This window comes from Rhea pennata, chromosome 3, assembly GCF_028389875.1.
Source record: "Rhea pennata isolate bPtePen1 chromosome 3, bPtePen1.pri, whole genome shotgun sequence".
In the NCBI taxonomy this organism is placed as follows: Eukaryota; Metazoa; Chordata; class Aves; order Rheiformes; family Rheidae; genus Rhea; species Rhea pennata.
Genome location: NC_084665.1, coordinates 127800723 through 127813450, shown reverse-complemented (window position 1 = coordinate 127813450; position 12728 = coordinate 127800723). Strand labels below are relative to the sequence as shown.

The 12728-nt window shown below is 48.2% G+C and overlaps 1 protein-coding gene across 6 annotated transcripts in view; it reads left to right on the top strand.

The window, feature by feature from the left end:
* The window catches only part of EXTL3 (exostosin like glycosyltransferase 3), a 121048-nt gene that overhangs the window by 85580 nt on the left and 22740 nt on the right, over positions 1–12728 (top strand). For all 6 annotated transcript variants that reach the window (XM_062573304.1, XM_062573305.1, XM_062573303.1 and 3 more), the window contains 2 exons: positions 6689–6817; positions 9370–11992. In XM_062573304.1, coding sequence (XP_062429288.1) covers positions 9845–11992 — 2148 coding nt within the window. In that variant the 5' untranslated portion in view covers positions 6689–6817; positions 9370–9844. The remainder of the gene's footprint in view (positions 1–6688; positions 6818–9369; positions 11993–12728) is intronic.

The window sequence follows — 12728 nt, the reverse complement described above, 5'->3', positions numbered from 1 at the left end:
TCAGTGGCCAGCCTGTTAGGGCATCTTGCCCGAGCAGCAGCCGTGAACCTGTGGGAAAGGAGAAGCCCCGTGGGAAACTGAGCATGGGCCTCATGCTAATCTAATGCTCAATCTAATCAATACTCTATCTAACCAGCTTAACTTTTATAACCTGTGGCCTGCCGTAATCTTGTTTGATGATTGAGTCTAGTTTGTGCAGGTGAAAAGTTAATTCCTTCCTTTCTTGGGCCCAGATTGTCTTATTTCTCTTTCCCGACACCTCTCTCACACCATTCTGCTTAATGAAGGCTTAAGTTAGTCTTTCATAACTGGTCCACAGAAGTCTGTTATTACTACATCTCCTGCCCAGTGTTTTCTTTATGTCTTTCTATGTATCCTTTACGATAGGAGCGGTCTCTCTGCTGAGTGCACAGAGGAGTTGGGGCCTCCTCCATGCTCCTGAATGCCTACATGTGCCTGCAGAGCCTAGAGGACCAGTATTACCTGGAGGTGGCCACCTCTCCCAGGGAGCGTTTTTGGCACTCTGGGGTCTCTGACCTGTTACTGGCATTTCGGGGTGCCACTGCCCAATGTTGTCCACAGCTGGCTACTCCTGAGTCTGTCTCTGATCCTGCCTTTTGCAGCGACCAGGTGTTGTTGGTCTTCTCCAGCCACAAAACTTGACCTGTTACTCGATTTGTCATTTTTGTTTCTTAGCAATATCTGTCAAGGGAAGCACAGGGCACCGGTGACAAAACAGTGCAGAGAGCTCGTCGAACTATTTAGTATTTCAAAACCCAGCTATGACTTCATTTTGTAGAAATTTAATTATCTTGCATTCTGCTGGTGCTTATCTTCTGTTGTACGCTTCTCTGCCAGTTAATAACTTTCTGTTAAGCACACCCACAAGCTTCAGGCACCATGTTTCATTCTATCATTCATTTAACTGACGTATTGGGCCACTTCCAAGTCTCCACCTTGTGACCTGTATAGTATAAGTATCTTCTTGCCCAGATTTTCACTAGTCCTCTGGACCACAGACATCCTGTCCGTTAGACTGGCTTCTCACAGCTGGAGTCACCTGCCAAGTTCCTCTTTACTTCGAGTGACTACAGTAATTAAATTTCATTTATTTACTTAGGCCATTTTGGCATTGCTTTAGCTGGCAGAGATTTTTACAGAAAGGTCTGTCCCAGTGATGTTCCTTGTTTTCGGATGGGGAGTTTATCTGGCAGAGCAGTGCTTTTGTAGCAAGGGAGCTACAGGCTGTATAGCTCTCTGCAGCACATGGGTACGTTGCGTAGGAGGGAGACCTGTAGATGCACTTCATGGTGCTCCCTAAATGTCATAAAGCTGGACTGTGCTGTGGGGAGCTTACAGGTTGAACAGAAGGGAAGGAGAACGGCAATGCGTGCCCATTCAGCATGACTTCGTTACCGCTGACCCCATAGTAGAGGGGGGTATTCAGGAAAGGCATAATGTGGCACAGTGGCACGTTGATGCGTAAAAGGAGCTCTTGAGGGCTCCAGAAAAGAAGCAGGAGGAGAATGCTGTGTGATGCCATACCGAAGGATGAATGCAACTGCAGCTATTTGTGAGGTAGGCGAGGAGCAAGCAAGGCAATTGCGAAGTTTTCTCAAGAGGCTAAAAAGGACAGAGTACCGTAGATTTATTTTTGTCCCATTGCTGACTTCAAGCTTGACCATCCTTATATCCAACAACCTGAAAGCCTCTTCTGAGGAGATGACTGGCTCGGTGAATGATGGGAGAGCAGTGGATGTTGTTTGCCTTTACTTTGCTATAGCTTTTGACAGTCTCCCACAGCATCCTCACGGACAAGCTGGTGAAGCATGGGCTGAAAGATGGTTGAACAGCCAGGCTCAGGGTTGTAATCAGTGGAACGAAGTCCAGCTGGAGACTAGTCACTAGTGGTATCCCCCAGGGATTGATACTGGGGCCGGTACTGTTTAATATCTTCATTAATGTCTTAGATGGAGAGACAGAGAGGTCCTTCAACAAGTTTGCTGATGATACGAAACTGGAAAGAGTGGCTGATAGACCAGAGGGCTGTGCTGTCATGCAGAGGGACCTCAACAGGCAGGAGAGATGGGCAGAGAGGAACCTCATGAAGTTCAATAATGGGAAGGGCAAAGTCCTGCCCCTGAGGAGGAATAATCCCATGCACTCGTAGAGGCTGGGAGCCGACTTGTTGGAGGGCAGCTTGGCAGAGAAGGACTGGGGAACCTGAGGGATACCAAGCTGACCATGAGCCGCAAGTATGCCCTGATGGCAAAGCCAGCTGCTGGTGGGTTGCATTGGGCAGAGCGTTGCCTGCAGGTCAAGTGAGGTGATTCTGCTCCTCTGCTCAGGGCTTGGGGCAAAATCTACTCTAATGTACATGGTCCAAAGTCCATCCATGCAGAAGTGCTACCAGTCTAACCATGTTCATGCACAGGGAGTGGGTTTAGCACAGTTTTATGGTCAAAGCGGGGACAGCTTTTAAACAAGCCCAGCAGAGGCACAGTTATTGGGCAATATCTTTCTCCTTAGACTGCTGCAAGCAGTGAAGATGCCAGGTTCGTTACACCACAGCATTGCATGCCTGTGAGCGCAGCAGAAATTCATTTAATGTTCCTCGCCTACTTGGGACTGTGCGACTCAAGAGCATGGTAATGAGAAAGGGGCTTTTACTCGTAGGTCCTTATTTGACTCTAGTCCAAATAAATCGAGTCCTGACATAATTCTGTTGGCGTATTTGAATTTCCAGCCCGCTTTGTAATGAACTGTGTCGGATAAGGATCCGCCTGCTCTATAAATATGGGTGATTACGATGCGTCAGGAAACGCAGTGATTTGGTGTGATCGATTGGGCTGTCTGGGTTGGAGCTGCCTCCACTTAGGTGGTGATGAAGCATTCTCCAAAAAGCGCAGAAGGCTGTTAGCTTGCTAAAGAGGCTGCAGGGCGCTCCCCACTGCTCGGATCAAAGGCATTGCCGAGCGGAGGAGAAAGCCTGCTGTTGAATGCACACGTAACTGGGAGGACAAGGAGAGGGGAAAGAGGTTGGACGAAGAAGGGGGTATGTTTGGAGATGGTTACAGAATCACAGAATGGTTGGGGTTTGCAGGGACCTCTGGAGAGCACCAAGTCCAACCTCTTTGTTCAAGCTTGGTCACCTAAAGTGTGTTGCCCAGGACCCTGTGCAGACAGCTTTTGAATAGCTGCAAGGATGGAGACTCCACAGCCTCTCTGGCCGACTTAGTCAGATGCTCTGCCACCACCACAGCGAAGAAGTTTTTCCTTGTTAGACCCAGTGTGTTGCCTGCACAGTGCTGGCAAATTCAGAGAAATGAACTTTTCAACATCGCTGGAGCAAAGAAATTGTAAATTTGAGCTTAATTATGACCTGAAGCATCTGTTAGAGAGCGGGAGCCTGAATCCTGGCATATGGTTGCCCACTGCCAGGCAACTATGCTGATGGGTGTTTTAGGGAGGTGAGCAAGGTTTGTATTTTTGCCTGGGGGAAAATAATGTGCCTGAGCTGTCTAGGGCTGAAAACCACAACGAATACGGAGTGCTTGAGCTGTGTCTTGACGTCAGCATTTGGAAAGGCAGCCCTCTCCTCCCGCCTGGGGTTGACCTCTGCGTGCTTCCCTCGAACAGCTCCAAGTGCCTGGCTCCTCGCTGCGGTTTTACCTCCAGACACTTCTTGTTCATTAGTTACCGCGAGGTGAAAGCGAAGCGAGCCCTGCCCTCCTCCCACGCCTGTTTTATCCCTTTTAGCTGCGAGCGAAGGATCAGCTGTAACCTACTCTTGGAGCTTGTGCTGCTGCATGCTGCAGAGCAAAACGCCTGCTTCCTGGGGGTATTTTCCACATACCCAAAGATGTTTTAACACTTTCCTAAATGGGCATGCAGCGGGCGATACGTTGGCTCTTGTGTACTCGTGTGTATTTACCAGGTGCTCTCACCAGCTCTGCCCTGTGATTCCTTGCTCTGAGATTTGGTGTGTGGTTAACTTTGCATCCAGGGTGTTTGGCCATTTGATATTAGAGAATATAAAAGGATTCACCTGTAAGCTGGGTATTTCTTTGCGCAGAGAAGCGTTTCTACTTTTTCTTTTTTTTCAGCCTTAGAAAAATAAATAAAACAATATGGTTGGTTTTATTACCAGAAAAAAAGAACCACTAAGTAGTTAATTTAAGAACTAAAAGCTCTGTATGTAAAGTAGATTTTTTGCATTGTGCAAAAAGCAGGAAGGTAACATTGGACCTGGGGAAGGAAACCCCGGGAAAAAGGCAGGCTGGGAAGAGGGACAGTTTTGCAGTAAATCCCAAGCTGGTGCAAGTTCTCAGGTGACCTTGGCAAGTTTTCTATGTCTCCTTTACCTCCTTGCTAAAACGTAGATGCGGTTTTACCATCTAATGATTTCAGCAGAGTAAATGAACGTTCATGAATCTCTTGATGAACCTCGACTGAGGAGCACAACAACTGCTGTGGCTGTGTTTCAGGGAAGGCAAAGCAGAGAGGGGCCTGGAAACACGTGGTGGGGAGATGTCCATGGCTTTTGGCTGCCGTGACGTCAAGCATGTCCCTGGGAGCACTGCTGTCCCCGTGCCACTGCTTCATGCAGGAAGCAGTGAATACTGTTGAAAAGCTGTAAATCAATCTGTCTGTTCTTCGCTTGTCCACCTTGAAGCAGCTGCAGTTCCCCTTTGCTTTGCAGGCAGGGAACTAAGGCATGAGGGATGAGCAATGTCCCCTGGGTAGTGGAGAGAGAAAATGCTGGAGCTGGCGGTGCAGCTGGGACAACCTGGCCTTGGCTCCTGCTACTACTGCTGAACTGTTGCCATCTGAGAGCATATGTCCAGACTCGCACAGTAGTTCAGGTTGGAAGGGATCTCTGAGCGCTCTGAACCTGGGCATCGTTCAACTGAGGTTTGAATATCTCTGCTTCTCCTCTTGTGTGGGTTAGCTTTGGCCAAAGCGGGTAGTGGTTTGAGCAGCAGTGTGATGGCACTTCCCACATCCATGTGCTTTTTCATTTTGCCTATGCTGGAGCCCTGGAGGGCTGGTGGCTCAGCTATGGACAGGTTTGGGTTTGCAGGTGGTGAGCAGGAGAAACCAGCACTCTCAACCCTTTCAGTCCTCTCTGTCCCCTCCCAGCCCAGTCCTCTAATGATGTCCCCCAGTTTTCTCTCCCTGTTTCTTCTTTCCACTTTCGCATGAAGTAACTTGACCTTTCATCTTTAAGGCAGCAAAAGTCTGTTTTACCTACACCTCAGGAAGGCTTGATTCAGCTCTACCATCTCTTTTAGGTATTGATATTCCTGTTTAGCTGTCGTAGATGCTCGACAGAATCATAGCAGATCTGCTTCACGGGGGTCTTGCTGGTTGGGTTTAGCTGGCTGCTGACGCTCTTCTCCTCCTGGCTTTTGTTGTCCTGTATCTCTAGAAGTGGGAATTGCTTCTGTGAAGGGTCCAATGCTGAACTTGCTTACTGGGGCTCTACCACCTGCAGCGAAGAATTAGTGCTGATTGTAAGGAGCCTTTCAGCAGCTGCAGCAGACTAACCCACTTGTTCTGTGCCAAGATAGTCTGCAGGTCCTGGCACCGAGCAGCCCAGAGGTGGAAAGCTCATGTTGAGGGCCGCCCTCCATCAAGGGCGGCAGTGGCTACAGCACTGACTGCACTTTGCCACCGAGAATACAGGGCGGAAAGGCGCTCTCCAAGGCCTTGGCTTTGAGTCCCACTTCCAAACCATCCCAGACAGCTCTCTGATCGCAGGGTCTGTCCTGTTATCACAACTCAAATTGATGGAGTCTCTGCAAAGGAGAGGAAGTCAGAACAGCTCTTGGAAGTTTCTGTGTCTTCTGTTCAAATGGGATTTGTCTCTCTAACACTTTCTCCTGTCCAGATGAGCTGCAGGGCTTCTTTTTTTTTGCATGCAAGAGCTCTGTTGCTGCAAAGGGCATATGAAGGCCTGGTGGAGCGGCTCAGCCGCAGCGTCCAGGAGTCTTGGCTACCCTGTCCTTGCAGATGATAGCTTGGATTCTCTTCTGGGAATGATCTCTGAGGTGGAAAAGCAAAATGTCAGGTTTGGCTTTCATGGAGCTCCAGGCATCATAAATCTCTCCTGGTTTGGATGAAAGCTTTTCAAAGATGGGGATGCGGTTTATCCCCTGAGTTTACAGATTGCGAAACCTTTTACCTGTTGTAGAGGCGCTGATCTTAGCCTGGGAGAATTTCTAGGTACCTGCAGGCTCTCGAGAGGGTGCAAATCTGCAGCAATGATCCCACTGGCTGTAGCACCCACACAAAGCATTTCAGAGTGAATTTTCCATTTGCTTCTTTTAAAGATCTGCTTTCACCCATACCTTAAAGCACACACCTAATAGATTTATTCTCCCTATTCAACTACAAAGAGAAAATCCTCCAAGTGCTCCCATTCTCACAGTGATCAGAGATTTGGGGTGTAATCCTTTTCTTTGAGAGCATTAGGAATGAGAAAGTTACCATTGCTGAAGGGCTGTTCTGTGTTCATTTCTTTTCTGTTTCACTTAAAAACACCATTCCTTACTGGCACCAAGGAAGGGGCGGGTAAAATACTGTGTTTTATTTAGCCCAAACATAAAGATTTACCCTTTCTTCTGCTTTTTCTTCTTCCTTTTTTTTTCTTTTTAAGATGATTTTTATGTGATTTTATTTTTAGTGCTGGTGAAAAAGAGACTTGGAAACAGGAACCGTCTATGCAAGACGGGACAGATAAAGCAAAGGAGCCACTAACACACTTCCTGACAGCCTTCACTGTTCATCAGGAGGGAGAGCCTGCATGACAGAGGTGGGTATGTTGGGTCATCCCCCCTGTGACAGCCAGCGGAGTGGAAAATTAGAGGGTTTTGTGGTGACAATGTTGTGACAGTAACACTGCGAACGTATTGAGAGGTTGGCAAGGTAGCAGGGGGAGGACAGCTTAGAGGGACTGTGGTGACAACGCTTGCAGACCTGTCGTGGCAACGGCCTCCTGAGCACCTATGCATCAGACCAACCTGGCTCTTTCGGCTTGAAATGCAAAACAGGGGAGAACCTCAGTTATGCCCATAACGCACCTGGCACGGGGAGCACCCACTGCAGAGGTGGGGAAAGCTGGGAAAATATCCCTGGATTTGAACTCTGATGTGGTACTGTGCCTGAGCAGCAATTTAGTCTCACAGCCCTGTACCGTGGGAGGGAAACTGCGCTCCACAAGCCTGCCCTGCCAAGGAAGTCAGTCAGATTGACATTTGGGAAGAGATACTGGTAATTATTAACCTTCTGATTTCCCTGGAGCTTCTCTTGCCTCTCTTTGGTGTGTATTTAGGTCCTGCAGGCAGCGGTGTTATGTTGCAATGTCAACGAGAGTTTCTCTGCGTGGCGCTCTGTTGGTTCAAAGGACTAGGTAGCACTTGGGAGTGAGACAAATGGGTTGACCGGACAACCCAGCAATTAATACAGCCATCCTCCTCCCAGATTTGTTTTTGGAACTATGGAGAGCGGTAGCCTTTTACCCCAGGGCTGCTTATTGCTCTTAGATACTACACTAGTAAAACTGGGCTGCTTTGTGCACTGGTGCCTGCTGAACCCTTGTGTTCCGGTAACCCAGAGGCATGATGCAAGGCTGCCGTTATCACCGAGGCTCCCCGTGCCTGACTGACAGCCTCACACCCGGGAGCTGAGGATTTGCAGTCATTGCCCGTCTCTCGCAACCTGGGCACACGGGAGCTGGTGTAGAGAAAATCCCATTAAAACATCCAGCCAGGAGAGCCACAGCCTCTCCCATCTGCCGAGATCTGAGAAAGCTGATTTAGCCTTTTCCTGACTTTTTAGCCCTTTTATCCTCCCTGCTTTCTGAGATTGAAGCCAGTGCCGTTTGCTAGGCAGTGTTACAAATTTACAAGGTGCCTTAGTTTTTGGTGTTTGTACTGCTGTGCGGCTCCCTGGTTGTGGGCCAGACTGGGGCAGGATTCCCATTTGATCATGGGGCATTAATTTACCAACAACAAACAGCCCTGTAACAAAATAGGCCTAGGAATTGGCTGCATTATCAGTGCACTTGTTATTTCCCCTTTAATTATATTTTTCTTGGTTAAAATTAAATCTTCTGTTTATGTTCTGACACACACGTGTATACCCTGCTGAAAATTGTTCCCGACTTCTTGCTGCCCATTTAAAGTGAATTCCTGTTTTGCTTTGGCCAGTTGTCTCTGGTTTAGCTGCGATTCGCTCTCTTGCCTTCTTTCTGCTAATTCTCCATGAGCAGATGAGAGGAGCGTTAAATTGATTTAGTGAAAAGATGACTGTCACCGGTATGGATGACTTCCTAATTAAAAATTAAAGAGGAAATTGCCATCAGGTCACGCTTCTCCTGTGGCTGTACAAGAGTTGACCGTAAGCCCAGCTGAGCGGATATCCCAGAAACTTATGTACCTCGAAGGAGGTTGGTAAAAGGGAGGGAGACAGTTCTGGTGGCCAGCATGTCCATCTGGCCTAGGTTCAAATCTCTAGTCTACTGGCATAGACCAAAGAGTCAAAGCTACATTTGCCGTGTCCTTGGTTTTTATGCCCGTGCCACTGGCTGTCTGTTAACTTAGTGCAGCAACAGGGTTTTCCAAGTGAAAAGAGCATGTTGAAGCAAGCTGAGGCTGCTTGTGTGCTGCAGTACCGCGCAGGTACTAACTCCAGTATCCTGATTTAGATGAGCACCCTTCTTTCAGTTTTGGCCAGAAAAACCATCTTGCACACAAGCAGCCTGCTGAGGTATCTGTAACTACCCTGAGCGTGTGCCCTTGCAGCTTTTTATTGCAACAAATCAAGATTTTCCAGCTGGAAATGAAAGCAAAACACTTTATTTAAAAATTCCTCATCAGCTCTAGTCACTAGACCGGAACAAGAGCGATTGCACTCAGGCACACGACAGAAATTCGCAGCTCCGCTGTGTCACGCGCCGTGGAAAGGCGGGTAGAGAAAGCAGGTGCACGTTCCCGTCGCCGTTCCGAGCCGGGGGAGCCGGAGGCATGCACGTGCTAAGCAGCTTGTCCAAAGTTTCACGGTGAGGCAGCAGTAGGAAACCAGATCCAGGGGCTGTGGTTTTGAAGTCAAGCTGCTGAAGCATGTACAACTGATGAGAAGCAGAAGTGCCCAAAGAAAGCTGTGCGGCCGTGTCTAATGAATCCCTTTGCTTTCTCAGGTTTACTGATACTAACCCAGGAGGTGTTAGACGTGTACAAACGTTGCTCTTCAGTAAAAACAACAGTTGCTTTAAAAAATAAACTAGCAGCCTTTGGTTGCTAAGGGGTGATTTTTTATTTATTTGTTTTTTTTGCTTTGGCTGAATATATGATTTTTCTCTTGTAGGAATGGCAGAGCATCAGCAGTGCAGCAGTGATGCAGGAGACTGACGTTGGCACAAGTCTCTCCTGGCTCTTTTTCCACCATGGCTCTTGCCTCTGCATATTCATCGGATGGTAATGTAGGATGCCGAGAGCAGCAGTAGAGTTTGGCTTGATCCCACTGTGTTTCTCCTGTGCCGGCTGAGACTTTGTATCACCATGACAACACTGTGACACTTCTCGCAACGGCTCCCCGCAGATCAAGGATGGGCTGGGGGTGGTGAGAAGTTCCACGATTGATGCGAACTGGATCAAAAGTTGCAGTGGCAACGCAAAGACTGTCGCAAAGCCGTCGTCAGGACAAGAAGATGAAATTTCCATTCTATTGGCTTCTTGATAAGCAGGCACAATAACATTTCATTCAAGAGACTTGCTATAAGAACTCTTTTGGTTATGGCTACTGATCCGACGTGATCGGGCGCGCACCGACTTTTGAACTCATGACTGGATATACGATGTTGCGGAATGGGGGAGTGGGGAACGGAGGCCAGCCATGGGTGTTGAGATGGTCCAGTCGGATCCGGCTCACCTGGCTTAGTTTCACCCTCTTTATTATCCTCGTCTTCTTTCCCCTCATTGCCCACTACTACTTAACCACCATTGATGATGCGGATGACGCTGGCAAGCGCATCTTTGGCCCTCGGACCGGCAACGAGCTGTGTGAGGTGAAGCATGTGCAAGACCTGTGCCGCATCCGTGAGTCGGTCAGCGAGGAGCTGCTCCAGCTGGAGGCCAAGCGGCAGGAGCTCAACAGCGAGATTGCCAAGCTGAACTTGAAGATCGAGGCCTGCAAAAAGAGCATTGAAAATGCCAAGCAGGACCTGCTGCAGCTGAAGAATGTCATCAGCCAGACGGAGCATTCCTACAAAGAACTGATGGCCCAGAACCAGCCAAAGCTCTCCTTGCCCATCCGGCTCCTGCCAGACAAAGACGATGCAACCTTTCCTTTGCCAAAATCCAACCGGAACTGCAGGCTACACAACTGCTTTGACTACTCGCGATGCCCGTTGACGTCTGGCTTTCCAGTCTATGTCTACAACAGCGATGATTACCCTTTTGGTAGTTCCTTAGACCCTTTAATTAAACAAGCCTTTGAGGCGACTGTCAGAACTAATGTTTATGTTACTGAAAATGCAAATATTGCTTGTGTGTATATAATTTTAGTAGGGGAAATGCAAGAGCCCGTAATGCCAAAACCTACTGAACTAGAGCAACAGTTGCACTCTTTGCCATATTGGAGGACTGATGGACATAACCATCTCATCATCAATTTATCAAGAAAATCGGAAACTCAGAATTTTATTTACAACATCAGCACAGGGCGCGCCATGATTGCTCAGTCCACCTTTTATGATGTGCAGTATCGACCAGGGTTTGATATTGTGGTATCGCCTCTGGTCCATGCTATGTCAGAACCCAACTTCCTAGAAATCCCACCCCAGGTGCCAGTCAAGCGTAAATATTTGTTCAGTTTCCAGGGAGAGAAGATAGAGTCTCTCAGATCAAGCTTGCAAGAAGTTCGCTCCTTTGAAGAGGAAATAGAAGGCAATGCCCCAGCTGATTATGACGATCGGATCATTACCACCTTGAAGGCTGTTCAGGACAGCAAATTGGACTTTGTTTTGGTGGAGTTCACATGTAAGAACCAGCCTAAGGCAAGTCTGCCCACTGAGTGGGCTCTGTGTGGAGAAAGGGATGACAGACTAGAGCTACTGAAGCTATCTACTTTTGCACTGATAATCACCCCAGGGGACACTCATCTAGTGATTTCGGCCGGGTGTGCCATGAGACTGTTTGAGGCTCTGGAAGTTGGAGCCATCCCAGTGGTTCTTGGAGAGCAAGTTCAGCTACCCTACAATGATGTGATCCGGTGGAATGAGGCAGCCTTAATCATACCAAAGCCACGTATCACAGAAGTGCACTTTCTTCTGAGAAGCATTTCTGACAACGATCTCCTTGCCATGAGGAGGCAAGGCCGCTTCTTGTGGGAGACCTACTTCTCCACCTCTGAGAACGTGTTCAGCACAGTCTTAGCTATCATAAGGACTCGAATCCAAATCCCAGCTGCTCCTATCCGAGAAGAAGCTGCTGTGGAGATTCCACACCGGTCCGGCAAAGCTGCTGGTACGGACCCCAATATGGCAGACAATGGTGACCTGGACTTAGGGCCTGTGGAAACAGAACCACCCTATGCATCTCCCAAATATCTCCGCAACTTCACCCTCACTGCAATGGACATCTACAGGAATTGGAATTCGGCCCCTGGGCCTTTCCACCTCTTCCCCTATACTCCCTTTGATCCCGTTTTACCATCAGAAGCAAAATTTTTAGGGTCTGGGACTGGATTTCGACCAATTGGTGGAGGAGCCGGTGGTTCTGGGAAGGAGTTCCAGGCTGCTTTGGGTGGCAATGTCCCCCGGGAACAGTTCACAGTGGTGATGTTAACTTACGAGCGGGAGGAAGTGCTGATGAACTCCCTGGAGAGGCTCAATGGTCTCCCCTACTTAAATAAAGTGGTGGTAGTGTGGAACTCTCCCAAACTTCCCTCTGAGGATCTCTTATGGCCAGACATTGGTGTCCCAATCATGGTAAGAAAGACCTGGATATTACCGCCTGACTTCTGCGGGGGGAGGTTTGGGTGTTAAAGTTGGTCGTAATTGTTCTGCAGCTTTTCGGCTTGGCTTAGACGTCTAGGACAGCATTCATCCCACGTGACTGTCGATGTCTATAGCTGATCTAGACTCTTTATCAGTGGGGAGAAAAGGAGAGATTAAAGGTGTGACTCATCCGACCCATTTTAGATATTTACAGGAAAATGCCATCAATTATGCTCTGACAACGCCTGTTTCTCTCCACCGACTTTAAAGGAAGGCCAGTGAGTAGCTCAGAGGCAGACACGATCGCTCCATGTGTGTGAGCTTAGGTGAGATGAATTGCTGTCATGACAAAAATCTTATTGTGGCCTTGGGGTTAGGAAATGCAGGAGCTATTGAGGAGAGCCTAAATTGTAAAAATATGAGATCTTTACAGGTGCCACGTGTTTAGCACCCTTGAAAAAATAATTATATATTTGGAGCTCAACATGAATCTGGGGGCTTAAAGCTAGCGACTCTTCTGCATTGAAAATCTTTGCTTAGGCTCCTTGTTCCGCGTCACGCTGTGAGGATGGTTGGCACCTTATAAATACTTAAGTGGTGGCTGTTTCTGCACTTTAGCTGATGAATCTTTTATAAAAACAAAAGAGGGACGCACCGAAGCTGTGCTGTGCCTGGAGAAAGCAGGAGAGAGAGCAGATGCTGCTTTTAAGGAGCTAATTCTCCCATC